Below are 21,422 nucleotides of genomic sequence, written 5' to 3' on the forward strand. Positions count from 1 at the left end.
CGCTGGCGTTTATTTGCGTCTGGGTTTACTTGGCTGGAGTCGCTTAGGCGGCTGCTCTTGCTGCTGCGTCGGGCCAGAGTCGCTCATTGTCGTTTCTACGGAAAAGTCTTTGGCGCTTCCGGCCTGGCCGTCCTGATTGTGCTGTTTCCGTGCAGCGCTTTTGGAGCTACGAGGGCGAGCTTGCGGTACCTGGCCGGGGCTTTGGTTCTGCCCCTCGGGCGGCTTGGACCTGCCGGGGCTATTCTGACATTTCTCGAGAAGGGGCACCTGCGTGTCTAGAACAATCACATTTACCAAATTAACAAGAAAATAATGCCTAAATGAGTTGTGGCGCGAGATTATAGTTCTGACCAGGCTTGGGGATTAAAAGAATACGTGTCACGGCTTTACATCATTCAGATACTAAAAAAAAGTTGTTTCATTCCGTTGCATAAACTGAAAAGACGTCATTAAATTGCAGATATATTTAATCTAGGGGGCCAATTATCGGCACCATATTTAGAAATTTGACAGATATCGGTATCGGTATTTTTATTCATTTTTATAAGGTCTCATGCAGCCGAGACGCTCTCTCGCTTAGTTGTATTGACATTTTTATTCATTCATCGTAAAAAAAAGGGAGCTATTTCAGTTATTGTGTACGAGTTGCTGCTAAGACTAATTTGTAAAAGATGTTATGTTAGTGGTGTGGAAATTCAAATTGATTTACGGTAAAAAGTCTCACAGAGCTATTACAGTTTGATTTGAATTTATAACAAAAATTATTTGTTTCTTTTTGCATTATTCAATATTTGTTACGCCATTTTTTAAGTTTTTACAATGCATGAATATGGACTCCAAATCTGGGTTATCTGCCTCCTCCTGATACTAATAATTGGTATCGGTATCGACCCTGAAATATTTATTATTTAGTTAATAGGCGGTTTTGCTTTTGCTTCTCTCTGCCGCCTCAGTAAGCTCCTTCCTCCAGTACTTTCAAACTCTTTATTTTGGGGTCGGCTTTTGCACCGTATTGGAAACAGGCCTTTGCTTACTTTTACCATTTCTGGGCTACACTAACAAAAAACCTGGTAACTAAAGTGCATGGAATCACTCTCCAATTACTTTTATTTCAGTGTCTAATAAGGTTTTAACTTAACAGACAACTAATGATATTTTTATTTTGGGATTATTTGCTGATCATTTGGGCAAATGATCGTTGGAAATGTTTTACTCCTGTACAGGGTGTATTCAATACAATCACATTTACCAAATTAACAAAAAAAATACTTTCCTTATTGTGCTGTGGCCAGATGTCTTAGAGTAAAAAGACTTTTGTTTGACTTTTTCCGAGCTCTAAATAAGCATTGTACATGACAAACAGTTGAATTACTCCCCACAATGACTTTCTCTTCATTCAATTCAGAATGACCGAATTACTTCCCACAATGCCTTTTTCTTCATTCAGTCCAGTATACGGTGCACACGCAACTTGGCTACAATATTTTTGGCGTGTTTTTCAAAGGATATGTGTCAAGAATTGAAAATAGAGAAGAGAAATGTAAATAGTTTTGCTTTTTTTTTTGCATTTTATCATTTATTTTTCTCACTGAAGAGTTAATAATTTTCTATCCACGTTTTATTGTTCTGCATTTTCAGGGATTTTGTGTTGTTTGACTTCAATTCTGTTCAGTGTGTCAAAAGCTGAAATTGTTTTTGTATTTTAGATTTTTTTTTTTGTAGATCAGTGGATATTTAATCTATATTTCGTATGTTTTGCAGGGATCCCTTGCAAAACATATGAAATGACTAACTACTGGATCGTTTTTTACTATTATTGATAGTAGAAATCTTCATTTATTGGGTGGTCTGGGGAGTCAGGCTGCATTTTGAAGCTTTTTACCCACAAGTTGTGCATTTTCCTGACCTTGTAAACACAAAATGAAATTCAAGCGTTTGTACAAAACATGCTTAGATATGAAAAAGACTATTTTTCGGGGTTGCGCCTCATATATATATATAGTAGTTATAGTTTTAGAGTGAGAAATACCCTTGTTATTTCATACTGATGATTGAAAACGCTTTCGGATGCCGAACGAAAGCTGGGCCTAGGATCAATGTTCCCTGTCATTTTCCTTACGGGTCTGAGCGTTCATACAAAGTCAGTGAGCAACGCTTGAAACAACAGTGAGCACCGGCAATCCTAAGTGTGGCAACTGAGTCATTATTAAACATGTCCAAAACTTGACATCCACGTTACATTTTGCTTAGTTTCCGGCAATGAAAAAACATTTTTCACTTTTGAATGAATTGACTCATGTACGATTGCAAAAGTCATTTGTTTTTACAATTCTTTCACAAGATTTCCAATTCTTTATTCTTGGTATCTTTTGTCGCATAACACTAACATTTTTGGGGGCTTATTGAGTCGGTTGCACGATACAGAACTGTATTTAATCACATTATTTTAGTGGAAGTACAATCTTGGTAACAAGATTGACTTGGTATCATTGGAAATTATATGAATGGAACACAAACTTTTTCTTCTTCTTCCCTGTTTTTTTCTATTTTCCTAAATTCCTTTAAAAAAATCTCATTGTTTATTTTTTCCTAGCTGTTACTTTTTTCGTTTTGTTCTCCATTTACTTTTTTCCTTTGTTTCTTTCTTTTCTTTTTTTCTGGCTTTTTTTTCTGAATTGTTCCTCCTTTTTTCTCTTTCTTTTGTTTCTTTTTTTTCTCAGCTTTTCACTACTTTTTCATTTTGGAATTTTTTTCTTTTTAGCTCCATTCGCCCTTCCTTTAAGTTATTTTGTGCACTATTTTACATAATATTTGGTCATATAGGGATGCAAGAAGCAAAAACAACCTGAAGAGCCGTTTGGGACCCAAAAGAGCCGGTTCCTTATAGTGAGCCGAGCCGAAGAAGCCGGTTCTCGAAAAACTCTACTGACTTTACTCAACTTCGTTCTACTTCGACCTTGACTTCAAAATACCGCATTTAGAACACAGCGTCAGGGGAACCCGTGTATTTTTATCTTTATGCACTGTAACGCGATTGCGCACGTGCGCAGTATAGAGGGAACATTGCCTCGGATCGAGGTGACTATGGCAACCAAGAAGACGGAGCATGAAAAAGCAGAAAGCGTGACGCCGAAGCTACGATGGTGGGAGTGCAAACATCAAGCGGGAGGTGTGAGCGAGCGGGAACAAGTCGTTCTCCTACCCTTTGCCGGATTGGGAAAGATGCCGTGACTTTGACTTTTGATGACCGAGGATTTGGGGGAGTCCTGCTCTGGGGCGGTCTTGGGGGACGAGTGCTGCGAGGAGGTTTTGGAGGAACCGTGACGACCCTGGTGGGAGCGGCGATGGTGCTCCCCTTCCGTTTGCGGCTTTAAGGGGAGCCACCTCGGGACGTTGTCCAGCTGGGCCGTGTTGGACAGGTCGATGAGGACCTGGACATCCGCAGATATTGGGATGGTGAGAGAGAGATAAAGTGATGAAAACTAAAAGAGGAGGACTTACCTCTCCCAGGAAATCGTTGGAGGAACATTTGTCATAATCCCACACGCTGACCTCCAGCGTCTTTTTTCGCAGCTAAACACACAGTCAGAATTTGTCTGAGATACTCAGAAGGTGGGTGGAGTAGCCGAAAATTGTACTCTTATTCGGAATAATATGACTCAAGTAGAAGTAAAAAGTAGTCCTTCAAGTCATGACTCAAGTTGTCATGGTTGGTGCCTGCAGTCCCTATTTTTTCCAAAAGATGGCAGCATTAACCCGTTGACTTTTCCTCTCCCCAGGTGTTTCCAATTTTACAATCAGCCACCTCTGCTATTTATACCTCGGGCTCCCACTTCACTTTGCTTAACCGTTTTGATTCCTAGAGACTTACCAGTACAACAAACTTGGCCTCCCAAGACCCCCTCCTTCAATTCCCTCTACGATCGAGTTTATTTACTCCAAGACCTGCCAATCCATCTTCAAGGTTTCTCCAGGTCCCCCTTTTAAGACTCTATCCACCCAAAGACCCCCTCTCAAGTCTCCCTCTCACGTTTTCCCTCCTCACCCCAAGACCTGCCACATCAACCATCTCCTGAAAGGTTTTCCTAAGTCTCCTTTTCAAGATTCTCTCCAACCCAGTAGCCCCTCTCAATTTCCCTCCCAATATTCCCTCTCAAGCTCTCCTCATCTGCTATCCAGGTCCCACCCCCTCCCTTCTCGCCGGAAAAGACTTTATTGCTGTTCATATAAACGTCCTTTTAGTTGGGTTGGACCACATCCCTTGCGTCCCGGTGTTTGGGTCGGTCTGATACCTCGTGATAAGGATAAGATGTTCCTCTAAAGGTTTTATTACAGAATATTCTGGGCACAAACGGCTTTAGAAATTTACTTGTGCAAAGAATGAGGTGGTGTACCGTCATTTAGTCAAAAGGGGTGGTTCTAAATCTATTACAGTAAAGTCAGACCCAACTTGTATGCACAGCTGGAACAGTTTCTACCTGCTCCAGGTGGATGTTCTTATAGATGACCGTCTGATTCCACTCCGGGTTCAGGCTCCTGCCCGCATGCTTGGACCTCCGTTTGTTTTCAGCGCTAGTTAGGAGAGAATTAGAAGGGTTGCGGGAGTAGGGGGAACATCATCCATCTCATCACTCAAACATAAAACCAAAATCACCACGTAACTGTACGACACTGGAGCTCACAGGGGGGAGAATGGTCAAAATACACGTCATTAGGAAACTTCACAATGTAGCGTGCGTCTATGGCGGGGTTGAAAAAGACTCTCCGACCTAAAATCTTCAAGATCGATGAAAGCTCATTGTAGCTATATGATTAGGACCACTCGTTAGCTTTTTAGTGTGGAACAGTTATTTTTTTAGGGTTAGGGTTAGTTTGGTTAGGAAGAGGTTGGTGATCTACATCATATCAAAATATGCAGGCCCAGGTTTAAAAAGTATATACATTGGAGATCAAAATTAGAGAACAACTTTTTATCTTCACTGTTCCACAGTTCAATGACATTTTATTGTGTCTAAATCATAGTACTACATCCCTTTTTTCACAAAACGACTATATGCGTTGGACAAAAAAATACATTTTTCAGAAAAAGCACCGATCGAAACGAGAGTCAACAATGACTTGGGCATGGAATAGGTTACACGAGTCAGCAATTTGTAAAAAGTGTACAGGCCTCTGCTGGGAATGACCTTCAGGAGAGCACTCGTCTCTCACACTGCTCTGTTGCGATTTGGGTCCATTCTTCTTCCAGCCTCCTCCACAGTTTGGTGATGTTGCGGCTTTCTTGAACATAACCTTGTCACCGAGGGTTCTCTATTGGGTTGAGAGTCTCGGGACTCTGGGCGGGCCATGCCATTCATTCAAGGAAATTCTTAAGCTAAGCTAATACTCAATGCAGGTACGTGGGAAAGATATGTTCATGGTTATTATTAAAGTTTCACTATTACTGTGCTCGCATGTTGTCTGCTTGCCTTAGAGATGCCCTGACTTTTTTTAGTGTTTTGTTTACTGAATGCAGGCAATAAATCGAGTGACTGTGAACTCTTGTGTCGCGCATGATTGAGGGTCGTTACACAGGGATGCTAATGGAAGTGTGAATTTCCCTGCGGGGATGAATAAAGTATCTACCGTAAATTCCGGACTATAAGCCGCTACTTTTTTCCCAAACTTTCAACCCTGCGGCTTATTCAGTGATGCGGCCAATTTATGTCATTTGTCTAACAGCCGCCAGCGGCGCTCGAGTTGAAGGCACACGACGCAGCTTACAAGCTAAACGCAATCGAGCAGTCCGATAAAGAAGGAAACAGTGCTACTGCACGCAAGGTAAATTACCTTGCGAGCGTGTTTTTGATTAAGGGAGCGTGGAACGTCGTCTATATGACAAAGTCTCTTACCCATACTGGGGAAGACAATTTTGATGACGTCAATTATAAGGATGTAGATGAGGACGCTTTACCGTAGTTTCTGCAAGAATGGATTGTTATTTTTAACAGATCAGTTCACTGTGTTGCGAGTGTGTTTCTAGTAGCGTTTTGCTACCCTTCACAGGCACGGTTTGGGATGAAAGTTATAATATTATTATTAAAGCTTTGAAAACTCTTTCGGTGTACCGTCTTTCTTTGTAAATATGTGTAACCATGTATAATATGTATTTGCAACTGTATATTTTTGTAATGTATTTATTTGTATTTATTTTGGACACTTATTCTGATAAGTCTTGCACTGACCAATTAAAAAGAAGGGGCGTAACAGACGCGGGGGAAGACGGGAAGTGGGGACCGGTAAAGGTGAGTGTTTGTGGACACGGCAGACAATAGTGGATATATATTTTTCCCACCCTTACCTTTGGAAATATACACTTTTTTTCCTTGGATTACTTTCAACGGGACCTGGACTCTGCAGGTCTGCAACCAATGTTAAGTACCGGTATCGTTTTCCGTTATTTTGTCGGCTGTGGTTTTTGAACTGTGAACCTCGTGTTCAGTTAAAATCGCGGGACTCAAAGTTGGGTTTGGGTTAATTTTATGATGGCGTTACATATTTTAATTTCGGCGCATGCGGCTTATATACAGGTGCGGCTTGTGTAAGTACAAAAGCGACTAACCTCTCAAAATGTGGTGGGTGCGGCTTATAATCGGGTGCGCTCTATAGTCCGGAATTTACGGTATCTATCTATCTTATCCATTTTGTGAAAACGTGTTTTAGTAGCATGGTATAGACACAACAAAATGTCCTTAAACTGTTAAGCAGTGAAGATGGTATTATCTTTTTTCAAAACTGTTCTCTAATTTGGATCTCCAGTACATCTTTACCTTCACCAAACTGACAACCAAGAAAACATAAATAAAAGTGTCAATCACCTACCTGGCGTTCTGGACAACCATGACCTGACTGAGGGGGGGATCCAGCATGCATTAAATATAGAGAACATACAAAAAAAATCAACAGTCAGAGGAAGTGAATGTGAGAAAGTGCGTGTTGGGGACTATTTTGGCTGGCAAAAGGGAGGTGGTGGCGTGGCACACGGGCCATTTGATGAAGGACATTTGGACGGAATGCCGTCCAATAAAAACCGTTATCGTTTTTAGCCTTAAAACAGCCGCCAGTGAATGAAGAACCAGGAAGTGTCTCTATTACCATGAGTGCAATTACAGTGAGAGTGGTGCTTTCATAGCAGCACATTGATATATAAGGGTTCGTACAGCTTATGTCATGGCCAAATTCAAGCACTTTCAAGGCATGTATTTCAAATGTTCCAGTACCTTTAAAGGAGGAAATCCAGCACCGATCAAAAGAACATTTTTATGTTGCCGTCGTTGGTTTAAATGACTAAATTTAATTCGCTATCTTGCTGCAAGCACATACTATGTGTTATTTTGCTCTGTTCCTATTGATTATCTGTGATATTTTTGTGTCAATGGGCTGCTAAAAACTGACATGAATTCTGCCGTTCTGATTCAACATTGCTAAGTCACACTTGTTTTGGTTAATGGTTGAGTTCGATACAGAAGACAAAAAAGAGAGAAAGTACAGTGTTTATAAAAAGCGGAAAAATGAATTTGGATTAGTTTGAATAATATCGATTGCTCGGAAGCAGAGTGCATTCAATCGTTCAATCTTAGAGACTGCTAATCTTTTGCCTTTTGTTGTACTTATTGGAATTCATATTTTTTGCGTGTTTTTCAGAGGATCCGTGTCTAGATTGGTTGAAATAGGATTGTAAATAGTTTGTTTTTTCATTTTTATCATTTACTTAAAACACAAAATAGTTCATGTTTTTGATTTTTTTGTTATTGTTTTCCATTTTCAGAGATTTTGTCTCGGTTTCGGTGTGTGAACATCTAAAATAGTTTCGTTTTTTACAATTGTTTTTGTAAATCTGTGAATATTTTAATTCATATTTCATGTGTTTTGGGGAATCCCTGCGAAATCTATGAAATGACTAAATACTAAATCATTTGGTGCATCATGTTTTCTTATTATCGCTAATATACCACCCAAAAAATTAAGAGCCGCTTCTGGACAAGGAGACGGAATTTTGATGACGAGCAGGGTTGGGTAGGGTTACTTTAAATGGATTACTTTCAATGACTTTTGGATTACTGCAATACCAAATATGCTAAGAAAAGACAAAAGAAACTAAATCAGAATAAAATGATGTTGGCAAGCTGTTTGGATTGATTTTCATTTTGTTTCTGTGGCATTTGATGTTCTTTTTGCCGGAGATCAAAGAGATCAAAGCCAGGAGAGAAAGCTTACCGCGTGTTGTGAGTCATAATTGTATTCATATTTTGTTTCTTTTGTAATTTATGAGCATATTTGGTATTGGAGTCATCCAAAAGTAATTGAGAGTAATCCAGTTAAAGTAACCCTACCCAACCCTGATGACGAGTCTGATAAACCTGTCCTTTTGGATGCGACAGAAGGGGACAGTAACGCTTCACATGACAACTCGATCATGAGGGCTGGAGCCACCAGCTGCGTCATTTTTACATACTTTTAAAATTTGTCTTAATGTAAAAGCCAGGTGTATCGAGTCAGACTGCCAGGAAATGCGGCACTGAAAATGATTTCAAGCATTTTCAAAACACAACATTGAAATTCAAGCACCCGTACGAACCCTGTATATATTTATTAATTACTTGTACGGCCTTTGCACACAAACAGTATTCCAAAGCAGGAAGAGGAAATCTTTTGTTTGAGTATTTGGACTCACCCTCTTCCCGGTAGGAGGTAGACTTTGACGAAGGGGTCCGAGAATCCGTTGTTGTCTCGCGGTGCCAGGTTTCGGGCCTGCAGGACGTGCACGATCAGGTTGCCCAGCTGCTTGTCGTAGTGGATTTGAAGCTTTGACAAAAAACAAGAAGAACATGATATTTACCAGATGCTGCTAAATGAACAGCATTTTGGACAGTAGGCTGGATTTTTCCATGCAGGTTTGAGGCTAAGGTAGCCATGAGTTCTTGGGTTTAATACTGGGATGAAAATCGCTGGCTGGCTAAAAAGGAGAAAAGGGTGTGTGGAGATATGTTCCTGTGCACCTACAACCCAAAAAAATACTGATATTAATAAACTACGATCATCCCCAGAAAAACATCTGGAACTTCTACGATCATCCCCAGAGATACATCTGGAACTTCTATAATCATCCCCAGAGATACATCTGGAACTTCTACGATCATCCACAAGGATACATCTGGAACTTCTACAATCATCCCCAGAGATACATCTGGAACTTCTACGACCATCCTCAGAGATACATCTGGAACTTCTACGATCATCCCTAGAAACAAATCTGGAACTTCTACAATCATCCCCAGAGATACATCTGGAACTACTACGATCATCCCCAGAAATACATCTGGAACTTCTACAATCATCCCCAGAGATACATCTGGATCTTCTACGATCATCCCCAGAGATACATCTGGAACTTCTACGATCATCCCCAGAAATACATCTGGAACTTCTACGATCATCCCCAAAGATACATCTGAAACTTCTACTGTCTCGCATGGAAAAAAAATCATGTTTTTTTGCTTAAAGGTAGAGAGCCACAACAGCTCTTATGCTGCTAGTGGCTCGCCAGCCAGACGTTACCAACCCCTGTCCTTAAGTACGCAACCGATGCTGACCTGTATGTCACCAGTGATTGGGTGTGACTGAGTCTTGCTTCCATCAACGGCCTGTAAGGGAATAAGGGAAGAGGAGTTGCTAAGATGCGCTGAAAAGCCAAAGAACGAAGAAAGTCGGCCTGGATTTCGGGGGACACTTGCCTTGCTGCTGTGCCGTTTCTTGCTCACCGAGGGCGAGCCGGGCTGGGCGGGGCTGGAGGTGGCCGAAGCGGTCGCGGTCAGGCTGGTGGAGGAGGCGGTCGAGGAGGGAGCCTGCTGCTGGGAAACCTTCTGCAACTCGGCCGCTAACTGCTTAGGGTCCACGCCGGGAGACCTGGGAGGTCTTTCACCTAGGAAAATTTCATCCCAAATCAGGGATCTACTTTGGACTGGCTATATATATATTATAGATTAGATTCTGTGGTTAAATTTTCCCCATTGATTTCCCATTTGTTGCTGTTCCTGTATAAGCCACACCCCCTCCCCAACGCGCTGCCAAGCATTGGCTACTGGTGACACATAACGAAATACAGGACACTCAATATGCCGACCCTCTGATTTGGGTATTTTATTTTTTTTGTTGTGATTCATGCTTAAATGTGAGTCTTGACGGTAGTGAGAATATCTGCATGAGAAGAAATTAAGCATCCCTGTACTCTGCGCTTCAATTGTACTTTGTAGGTACATATGAAACACTCCCAGCATCTTACTTTTGCTTATCTCCTGGAAGTCCAGACGCTCGGAACCTTCGGACTCTGATAACATGTTGAGATCGCTGAAAAGGAGAGTAACGCTCGGAAAAATGACAACCAAAAAAACACTTAACCAAACATATTTGTGTGTACTTACAGTCTGACACACAATTCTGCCTCACTACACGGGTTGCAGACCAGACCTTGCACCTCTTCGTAGGTTTTTCCCATCAATTGCATGCCGTTCCATTCCAGTACTTGCATTCCTGTGGAAAACAAAAGAATTTCTAAAACTAGAGGTCCCGGCTATTTTCTTACCCATCCAGAATAACCAACGGACAGCCAAAAGGCTGTATTACTTAAATAAACACCTCAATGGCCCATCTTGTCATCATTGTTCTTTAAATGCAGCATTGTTGGGTTGTTCAAATGAAATGTGGTGGGTGAGCTGTGTATAGACGCATGAAGAGTCGGTTGGGAAAAATACTACAAAAATACTACATTATTACTACCAAAGTAAATATCACAGTAATAAATTATATCGATTTTATTCTGATAAGAAAAATACCATATGAATCATACTAGAGTGATACTACGATACAAAAACAATATTACAGAAATGTTACAACAGAAATGCTACAAAAATACTGCTACAGAAATATTATGACGGAAAAAGTACAACTACATTAATACCAAAAAATAATTTTACTACCAATATTACTACTACAGTATTAGTAAAACAAATTAAAGAAATACTACAAGGAAACTAGCACAGAAAGACTTTAAAATACTTTGACAGAAATACTACTACAATAGGCCTATAATACAAAAATACTTCTACATAAATATCACTAAATACAATTATAACAGAAATATTACGACAGAAATACTACAAAAGTACAACATAAGCAATACCAAAAAAAAAATCTACAGACATACTACAAAAAATGTGTAAATACTACTCAATACTACAAAATAAAAGTACAGTAATATGATAATCTATCTAAAAATACTACAGAAATACTACAAAAATCAGACTTCAGAAATACTACAAATATACCACGGAAATACAACTAAAGTAATTCAGAGAGCTATTAAAGATATTAATCTACTATTGAGTAAAGTAATCAGGCAGAATGCAAATTTGTAGTTTTAATACCGCTGTACAGACGGGGGAGGGAGAACTGGTACGTTTTTATTCAAGTCCCCCTCACAACATTTGCAGGAAGCGGAACCGTTTTTAGTCAGGGTTTCGCGCATGCGTAGAAATTATCATGACGTCACACATACGTCTTTTCCTTACATACAAGGAGAATACCTGAAGTATTTGTGTGTATTAAAATCAGACTACTGTATGTGTGTGTATTTTAATGATTACTCATACATTCAAAATGGAAAAAATAGAAAACAGAAATAAGAGAAAACAAATTAAATGCGAGTTAATTTCATCAGGAGTATTTGTGACAAAGGACACAGAGAAATACACCATTAACAAAATGTAATCTGCTTTACAGTAATACCAGGAAAATACAGGGCGGTTTTGCCCCCACCAAATATTCTTTTCTTCACATGAGCATGCAAAGAGTCATGACAGAGTTGTTCTAACCAGAGTTTGTCTCATTTGGCTGTCCTTCTATGTAGGAAAGCCTAATGGCTTGAACCCTCTACTTCAAGTGTCATGAATGAAGTATTACTTTGTCGTATGATTCATGTTTGGATTCACTACATTTCATTCAAAACAAATCCCCACTGCAAACACAAAGTATGGAGGAGTCGATTAGATCTGCAAACAGCTACAAAAAGAATTACAAGTACAGTGTCTTTGTTGAAGGCACACAAATCAATTGTTAAAAAAATCATGCATTGTGAGTACTGGATTTTTCTTTTTAGTTTATCTCTCTCACAGTGGACATGCACCTATGATGAAAATTTCAGAGCCCTCCATGATTTCTAAGGGGGAGAAATAGGAAAATAGCAGGGTGTTCAAATACTTATTTTTTCAATGTATATATATATATATATATATATATATATATATATATATATATATATATATATATATATATATATATATATATATATATATATATATATATATATATATATATATATATATATATATTATAGTTTAGATTCTGTGGTTACATTTTCCCCATTGAGTTCCCGTTTGTTGCTGTTCCTGTATAAGCCACGCCCCCTCCTAGGGACAATTTGGACCGGCCAATGAACCTGACATGCATGTTTTTGGAATGTGGGAGGAAACCGGAGTGCCCGGAGGAAACCCACGCAAGCACGGGGAGAACATGCAAACTCCGCACAGGAAGGTTGGTAGCTGGATTTGAACCCATGACCTCATAACTGTGCCGCACACGTGCTAACCACCGCGCCGCCGTGCTGCCCCTATTTTTAATCAGTTTATCTAATTATTGAACATTTCTTCTGGGACAAGTAAAACAATAGTAAGAAAAAATAAAAAAAAATGCACATTATTTCTATTTGTATGACCAAATTTTAGATGGAAATGTTCTGCATTTATATAGCGCTTTTCAAGTCAATGAAGAGCTCCCAAGCTTTACAATGTGCTTCACACTTTCCTTTTTTACACACACTAACCGATAGCAGCGTCAGCCATGCAAGGCAACTACCTGCTCATCGAGATTTTAAGGTTTTGCAGTGAGTGATGGAGTTTTGGTCAACCACAATTGTTAATGTTCCAAATCTAAAAGCGCCGACCAATCAGAGGCAAGTTTTTCATAGTAGCACAAGCCAATAAACGCGATTCAAAGTTTGCAAGCTCCACACTATGCCACACCCACCGTGTGAGCTCATTGAGTGTCATGGCAGAATCCGTAAACATAGTCTCAGAGTCAACAAACGAGAAGGAAACAAAGCTTGCGCCGAAGAAGGGCGGTACATCGTTAAAAATCGAAAATATTCTTAAAAGGACAGGGTTTAGTGCCTCCTAGTAGTACAAAATAAATTTTATTTAGTTAAAAACAAAAAAACAAATTTGAATACTAGGCGAAAATACATGAACTATTGTACCAATGTTATGATGATTATTTTTTCATTTATCCACACTTAGGTTGCCGCTGTGGGCAGCACGGCACGGCAGTGGTTAGAAGCGTGTGCGACACAGTTCTGAGGTCACGGGTTCAAATCCAGCTACCAGACTACCTGTGCGGAGTTTGTATGTTCTCCCCGTGCTTGCGTGCACTCCGGTTTCCTCCCACATTCCAAAAACATGCATTTCAGGTGAATTGTCCCTAGGTGTGAATGAGCGAGCGAGTTGTCTGTTGTCTGTCCCTGTGTTTCCTGCGATTGGCTGGCAAGCAGTTCAGGGTGTCCTCTGCCTACTGCCCAAAGATAGCTGGAATGGGCTCCAGCACCCCCGTGGCCCTACTAAGGATAAGCGGTGCAGAAAATGGATGGATGGATGGAGGTTGCCGCTGTTTATCCTGCATTTAGCCGCCACGCTGCGCTCTGTGGCACGCAGCACACATCACAGTGCCATCTAGTGGTCCGATATTACACACCGGGGCTTTAAAAAAGCAAAAAGATAGGATCACACAGCAGAGCACAACAAAGGCGGTCTGTCAAGACTTACATGGGCCGAAGCATCTCATCAACAGCGTCCTCCGCTTGCGTCCGACTGCACAAATTAGCCGCTTTGTCAGTTTGAGCATTTTCGTGCTGCTTCGGATGTCTCGGCATATTTGGCAATAACATCCGAGGCAACCTGGAGTACGTATATTTCATGGGCTGTCAAATTTAAAGCTTGGAAAGTTTTCATCTGCCAATGGTAAGCTTGGAGTTTTGGTGACGTATGGAATCTTGCAGTCAGGGGAGTGGAGGATTTTGTATTTTATTTATTTGACTCTACGGGATTTGTGGGAATTTTTCACAGGAGGCTGAAGACGGAGGACAGGTCGCGCCATTCAAAGTCTAGAGTGTTTTGGCAGGGGAATTTTGATAGCAGGGCGCTGACGAGGGAATTAGGCCTTGTTATGATAAACGCTTGGCATTGCTTTGAGCTGACAAGCTTTCTTGTTGTGAGTCCTCTAGACGTGGCGGCGTCTTCCGGCGAGGAGGAGGTGACGTTGGCACCTGACCCACCCAATGGGGGTGGGACCTTGGTGACGCACCAGTCAGACGAGGTGGGGAGTTCCTAGCAAGCCCAGGGGAGGAGTCAGCTCGCCCCACGGGAGGGGCCGATGCCCCGACGTGTCAAAAAGACGGAAGAGAGAGACGGACGGGAACAAAACTCGACGAAAACTAATTGTCAAGGTGGCCGTTTTGGATGTTAATCCCTCAGAATTTTCTATTATGTAAATAACTTGTTTTTATATTCCTAAATACAAAAACAATCTTTCTCGCACACATACACACACATAAAACAATATTTCAATAATCAGTCTAATTATATCTCTTGTACGTTTATCAATCTTGTATTCTTTTATTTTGAAGTCGTGCTCATGTGTGTGCTGGCACACTGACGAATAATAAACCACCATCATGGAAGCCTCGTGTTAGTACTTGCTCCTGCTATCACGTTGTAGTTTTTAACAATATACATATGTATTTTATCTGTGTAAATACAGCCACCAAATAGTGTTAATAATGTCTATCTCTGACACTAATTAGACTAATTCGACAATAATTCGGCAAAATTTGATGGAATTCACTCAGTAAATACTTTAAGAAAGTAAATCTGCCCCCGTGTCTCTTCTCAATATGTTTCCCTAAATTAAGAAAAGAGCATGCATTGTTAGGAGAATATTGAGTCCTGTGGTCTGGTCTGATATTTCCAAAACGTTGAACCAATTACGCTTGAGTCTTCGAAATGAGATGTTTGCACACACAGTGTGGAGTGACGCGACTGGATAGGAAGAACTGGCGTGGTGAGAGAAAACGTTCAAATTCAAGAATTTTCCCGGATTTCAAGCGCTCGCACGAACCCTGTAGAGCTAACAGGAAAGACCCTGATTTCGGTTTTGAGCCCCCGTGTGGTGAGTAAGAGAACCACGTGCTCACCTTCCAGGATCTTGCCGGTTTGTTCGGCCGCTCCGCCGGGTAACACTTTGGCGACGTAAGCGCCGATATCTCCGTTATGACCGGGAACTTCCTTGCCGCCGACAACGCGGATGCCTAATCCGTTCCCTGCAAAAAACAGAAAAAGAATAGTAAGGTTCCTGCATCTTTTACATGGCCCAATTTAAGCACTTTTCAGGTACTCTCAAGTCCAATTTTTCCATTTTTTCGCCAATCAAGCTGATTGGTGGACACTCTCTTTTTAAACCCCCGGCTTCCTTTTGGAAGCCGTCATATCGTTATGCGAACTGTTGCCTTCAGCTCAGTAAGCCTTTTCGTCCCACTCCGTTCCTGCCCTGCTTTTTTCTGCCTGATCTTTGTTGCCAACCTGTTTCCCGGACCTGACTACGCCCCGTTCTGCCTGCCTGTTACCTAACCTGTTTTGTCCTGTTGCCTGCCTGCCTCCTGCTACCGACCTCGCTTACGAACTTGACACCGCCTTTGATCTTCAGCCCCGGCCAACGACTTGCTATTCCCGCCTGTCTCCGATCCACCTCGCTCGACACGGAAGTGCCACTTCCCCGTTCCCGTCACCTGCTACCCGTGTTCGTCGATCCGCATGCCTTTCTCTCCCTCTTTTATCAATAAAAATTGAGAAAACGAGCGCTATTGGGTCCCGTCTGCGTTCCTGGTTTTTGACAGTTGACTCTAATGAAGTCACTATATTGCTGCTAGCACATACCTTGGGCAATTTTGTGCTGTTCCTATCTTTAATTTTAGGTGTCAACAGGCTGCTATAAACTGACACGAATTCTGCCGTTCGGCCTCAACAATTTGCGCTGTTCCTATCTCCAAAACTAACACCCCTAGCGAGTCAAAGAGAGAAAAAGAGAGAGAGAGACAGAGAGTGTCAGAGACAGGGACAAAGAGTGGGCTGGGGAGTAGAGACAGGGGGAGAGAGGGAAGGGAATGAGAGAGGTAAAGAGAGGAATTGCATATGTATTTTATCATCTTCTCGTCAGCTGAAAAATAGTCTGTGTAATATAGTGTAATAATCTGTGAAGCCCTTTGAGACTCTTCGTGATTTAGGGCGTCACAAATAAAGATGACTTGACTTGACTTGTTTTACTGCTGAGTTTTGTTGAGAACAGTACAGTTGAAGTGGAGTTGCCTATTTCTACTTGACCAGTGTTTTTTTTTCACTTAACGCTGCAGTGTTAAACGCCCTTTATCATTGTTGAACTGTTTACTTTTGCTGTGTGAGGTACAGTAGCATATGTCTACTTGAGCAAGTTATCTGGCTAGTGATGCGATTTATTCTATAGGTGAGATTCACTTTATGTTGTTTTACAGTTGACTTTTGGTGTGAAGAAAATACCAGAAGTGAAGTAGCATAGGTCTACTTGACCAGTGTCTCAGGTTTTGAGAGGTTTTTTTTTAATTTAACACTGCAGTGTTAAACGCCCTTTATATTGTTGAACTGTTTACTTTTGCTGTGTGAGGTACAGTAGCATATGTCTACTTGAGCAAGTTATCTGGCTAGTGATGCGATTTATTCTATAGGTGAAATTCACTTATGTTGTTTTACAGTTGACTTTTGGTGTGAAGAAAATACTAGAAGTGAAGTAGCATAGGTCTACTTGACCCGTTGTCTCAGGTTCAATCTATTTTCTTTACTCCTGATTGTTATTTTCTGATAATGTTTCTTTTTGTTGCACTTCAAGTGTCGGTTAAATCTGTTGCTGAGTATCGAGTCACTCTAACGCAGTACTCTTTGAAAGTAATACGATCAAAGTATTTTACCTGACACACTGCGGTCTTTGGGATCTCTCTTCAGCTTGACCCGAAGGTGAGGGAAAGGGTAGTACGGACCTTTCCCCTGCGACCCAAAAACAAAGCTCAAATGGACGTATTCAAAAAGTATTCAAAATGACTTTCCGGACACCTCACCTGTCTCCTGTCCTGTCCGTTTTCCGGGCATCCGTCACCCGGTTTGTCGAACCAGTCCGTCTCCTCTCGTCTCAAGTGGTACGCTTGGGTGACAGAAGAAGCACGGTGGCCGTTTTAGCTTCAGAGCTTTCGAGGTGCTGAGCAATGGGTGCGCAAACTACGGCCTGCGGGCCACATGCAGCCCCTTAGGCTTCTTCGACCGACCCACCGAACAAAAGTGTTCAAAATATAATGAAAATATAAATAAAAGTCAATCTAGTACTGGTAATAAAAACTTTTTTTTTTTTGGGTGGCAATTTAGTTCCCATTATCCTTTTGTGTCAGGTTCTGGACGGTTGCCATGGCGCTCAGCTGGCACCGCCCCTTGACACCAGCTGACTCGCATTTTCTGATGACTCCTGTGGGTACTTACTTTGAACTGCGCTTTGCCAGATCGTTGTTGAAAACTTGTTTATGCATGGTTATACTTGTTGTGCTTGTTGGACATTGTTGCACTTGGGTGTAACATTCTGAGAGATTCCTGCAAGTTCTGTTTAATTCTGGAAATGCCTAGTTTGTAGTTTTGCCTGTGTTTGACCCGTTTTGTTTTTTGGTCTGGTCCGTTTGTGTTTTGGACAACTTTTCTTTCTCAATTGAAGTGTGAGGACGTCTACGCAAATGAGTTCCTACTTCCTGGGTCCCGATCCGTTTTGTGACATTTTGTGTGTCTGCAACTAAATACTACAAAATTACTTCAAATCTAAATATCAAATTTAGTGCTTGAGAAAGAGACCTAACATATTATTGTGACTTTGATAAGAAACAAAAACGTCTATAGAAATACTACTTTTGTGGAATGTGGATAATAACTAATGATAAGTATGAAGACATCTGGTGAAGGTCGCGGGATGACGTTGTTTCCAGGACGGACGACCTTCACGAGATTTTATTTGAGAACACTATAAAATGTTGAACGTCTGGAACTTTGAACGTGCCCCGAATGCAATAAAGCGCGTTCCCTTTTTGCCATATCTCCTCTCTGCGTATATTTTGGGGGCGACGCCCAACAACAATCCCTCCAAAACTGCCAAACTACTACTACAGTAATACTATGATATAAAAATACTGTTACAGAAATATTACAACAGAAATACTACAAATATGCAACTGCAGTAATAATAATAAAAAATACTCAAGAAACACTATAAAGATACGAGTATGGAAATACTTTAAAATACTTCTACGGAAATACTACAAAAATACCAATACAGTAACACTACGATACAAAATAATTCAACATAAATATTGTGACAGAAGTACTACCAAAAAACTACAGATATACAAAAACTGTACTATGGAAATACTACAAAAATACGACTGTAGAAATATTTTTTATTACTCTTGATAATAAATCATTTTAAAAGAAAATCAAAAATTTGGGAGCCCAGAGAGGGGCCTCTTCTCAAGAGGCGGTTTTCTAAATAGAGCTGTCCTCTTTCATGAACTTTATTCAAACTTTTTCAAATCTTCCCAACATTTAAGCGTCATTTCACGTGGTAATACTCGACCCTTAGTGGAAAAGCATCAGGGACTCACTTGGGGCTGCAATCAAGGCAGTTTGAAGCAGTTTACCAGGCAAAATCGGGTAATGGATCTCTATCGAGATGTTCGTATCAGGCAATCGACAAAACTCTGACTTCAAAGTTTTTCATTTTCACACCCTTGTGGTGGACTGGGAAAATATGGGCGCCACCAGGCTGTATTTGCTCAAAACACACTACAGGAAATGGGATCCAACATATTCTACAAAATTTAAACTAAGTCACAAGTTTCAAACGTGCGGCCAGCGGGCCGGATCATGCCCGGCAAGGGTGCTGGAGTTGCAGTTTAAAATATGGCCACTTGAGGTCACCCGAGACTGTCAGCACTCGCAAAGCAACTGGAGCTTTAGTTCTTTTGCTGTCTTTCTCTCTCTTGTTTTTTTCTCTCTCTTTCTCTCTTTTTCTTCCTCTCCCATTCCCTCTCTCTTTCTCTCTTACTCTCTTACTCTCTCTATAACTCTGTCTCCCTCGATCTTTCATTTTTGTCTATCCCTCTCCCTCTCTCTTTCTCTCGTTTTCTCCATCCCTCCCTTTCACTCTCTCTCTTTCTCTCTTACTCTCTCTCTTTCTTGCTCTCTCCCTTTCTCTCTTTCTCTTCCTCTCTGTCTTTCTCTCTGTCCCTCTCTTTCTCTCTCTCCCCTTCTCTCTCTCTCTCTTTCTCTCTTACCATCTCTATAACTCTGTCTCCCTTGATCTTTCATTTTTATCTGTCTCTCTCCCTCTCTCTCTCTCTCTCTCTCTCTCTCTCTCTCTTTCTCTTTGATCTATTATTCCGACCCCCCGTAAGATTTTCTTTAGAGCGTGTGGCCCCCAGCTGTAAATCGAACGTAACACCCCTGGACTAAGTCATCTGATTTAATTCATGCAATGAAGTGTACAGTCGTTGAGCAAGATATACAAAATATAAATATACTGTATGTGTGTTTCCACATTATATTCTTGGAAATATTTCGTTTAACATCGGGCAAGGATAGAAGCCGTGAAAATAATATCACAAAAGCCATTCACAAAATACATGCAAAAAAAAAAAACATGAAAAATGTAATAGTGCATCAACATACATGCATTGAAAGGACAATCAAATACATTTTCTCCACAATTGTGTATTTTTTGCATACTGATACAAGCAGGCGTGTTAGAAAATGACAAAAACATCAAGTTAAGCCATTGTGGAGAATTTCATGCGAGAGACACAAAATACCGGTGGTTTCCGCGATAAAAACTTGTCTACAGTGACAAAATCAGTATCCCAGAATGCACACGGGTTCGAGAAGACATCCCACACACTGAGACGAAGTCATGCCAAAGTATTACATCATATCGGAAGTACACGCAGAAGCTCGGGCATGCATCAACACGGAAAACAAATTGTACAGCATTTTTTTTGTTAGAGTGACAACAAAATAAAGACTTAACACTAGAAGTAGAATTTTGATCTGCAAATCAGGAAAACTCTGGGGTGAACAAGTCCGTTGTGACCATTGCCGTGCTAATGTGAAGAAAATAATGTTTGGCGGGGGCATAAGCATCCCGTATTTTTGTAGTATTACTCAAATTGTACTTATTATTTCTGTCGTCATGTTTCTGTAAAGGTATTTTTGTAGTATTTCTATACTTCCACCAGTGTTCATTTTACCTCTGAAAAGTGATGGGGACTCTCATGCACAAAAATCTATGGGTTCTAACGGAGATCTATGGCTCCCCAAAATTTTGTCTTATTCAGGTTGAAATTGTAAATCGGCGACAAATATATAAATAAATATATAAATCTATATATTCATTTAGTTTTAATCATCACACTTATTTGGTAATACAAAGCAGTTACCACTTCAGATTTTTCAGTTCACAAAAATATTGTACATTATACAAAATAATATTGCTGAAATATTAGTTTATATATTCATGCAGTTTTAATCACTTCAGATTTTTCAGTTCAGATATTCTTCGTGGTTTGCGGTCCCGCCGCAGTTCTCAAGGTCCAATTGCAGCAACAGAATTTCCATAGCTAATTTGTGGTTTCCATTGTCGTGGTGCCGATCCAATGTGCTTTTCTGAAAGTTCGTATTGCGAAGTGTTTTATGTAATGCAGTTTTTTTGTCACGCTAGGTGCACGCATCACAGAACATGTAGCCTCCATTATCATCCTCCTCATAGCGTAACCAGGAATATAATTGAGTCCATTTTGGCAGAAAAGTCCTTTTCGTGCCAGGAGTATTCTTTTGTTTATTATCTTTCGTCGAATCGTTCGCTTCAAAACACGTGTTTTCCTTGCCTTCGCGGTCTTCTGAAGAATTTCTCTGCCGTTTTTTTCGTGCCGGAATTATTGCCGTTGTTACCACTTTCTGTATTATGTTTCGACATATTACCGACACCGAAGAAATGACCAATTTTTTGTTGATTTGCACCTAATACCAACTGTTTTTTCGGAGGCATACATCTCTTTCACTCGACAACCGCCAAAACAATGACGTCATCTCGAAGCGACGAGATCTCGTTTGCCGAGACCAAAACAACAATGGCGGATCTGCCTGACGAAAAGTTTGGAGGGCGGTAAATCT

General features: G+C 40.7%; 1 protein-coding gene across 1 annotated transcript in view; it reads right to left on the reverse strand.

The window, feature by feature from the left end:
- The window catches only part of pcloa (piccolo presynaptic cytomatrix protein a), a 67,143-nt gene that overhangs the window by 17,105 nt on the left and 28,616 nt on the right, over nucleotides 1–21,422 (reverse strand). Inside the window, exons 8-19 of the mRNA XM_088348011.1 lie at nucleotides 17,285–17,367; nucleotides 17,138–17,213; nucleotides 15,338–15,463; nucleotides 10,461–10,569; nucleotides 10,322–10,386; nucleotides 9,774–9,961; nucleotides 9,633–9,683; nucleotides 8,714–8,844; nucleotides 6,862–6,888; nucleotides 4,479–4,572; nucleotides 3,502–3,573; nucleotides 3,203–3,431 (exon numbers count right to left, since the gene is read on the reverse strand). Of these exons, the coding sequence (XP_088204137.1) occupies nucleotides 3,203–3,431; nucleotides 3,502–3,573; nucleotides 4,479–4,572; nucleotides 6,862–6,888; nucleotides 8,714–8,844; nucleotides 9,633–9,683; nucleotides 9,774–9,961; nucleotides 10,322–10,386; nucleotides 10,461–10,569; nucleotides 15,338–15,463; nucleotides 17,138–17,213; nucleotides 17,285–17,367 (1,251 nt within the window). The remainder of the gene's footprint in view (nucleotides 1–3,202; nucleotides 3,432–3,501; nucleotides 3,574–4,478; nucleotides 4,573–6,861; nucleotides 6,889–8,713; nucleotides 8,845–9,632; nucleotides 9,684–9,773; nucleotides 9,962–10,321; nucleotides 10,387–10,460; nucleotides 10,570–15,337; nucleotides 15,464–17,137; nucleotides 17,214–17,284; nucleotides 17,368–21,422) is intronic.

This window comes from Urocampus carinirostris, chromosome 11 (genome assembly GCF_059441175.1).
Source record: "Urocampus carinirostris isolate Australia breed hairy pipefish chromosome 11, RoL_Ucar_1.0, whole genome shotgun sequence".
NCBI classification, from domain to species: domain Eukaryota; kingdom Metazoa; phylum Chordata; class Actinopteri; order Syngnathiformes; family Syngnathidae; genus Urocampus; species Urocampus carinirostris.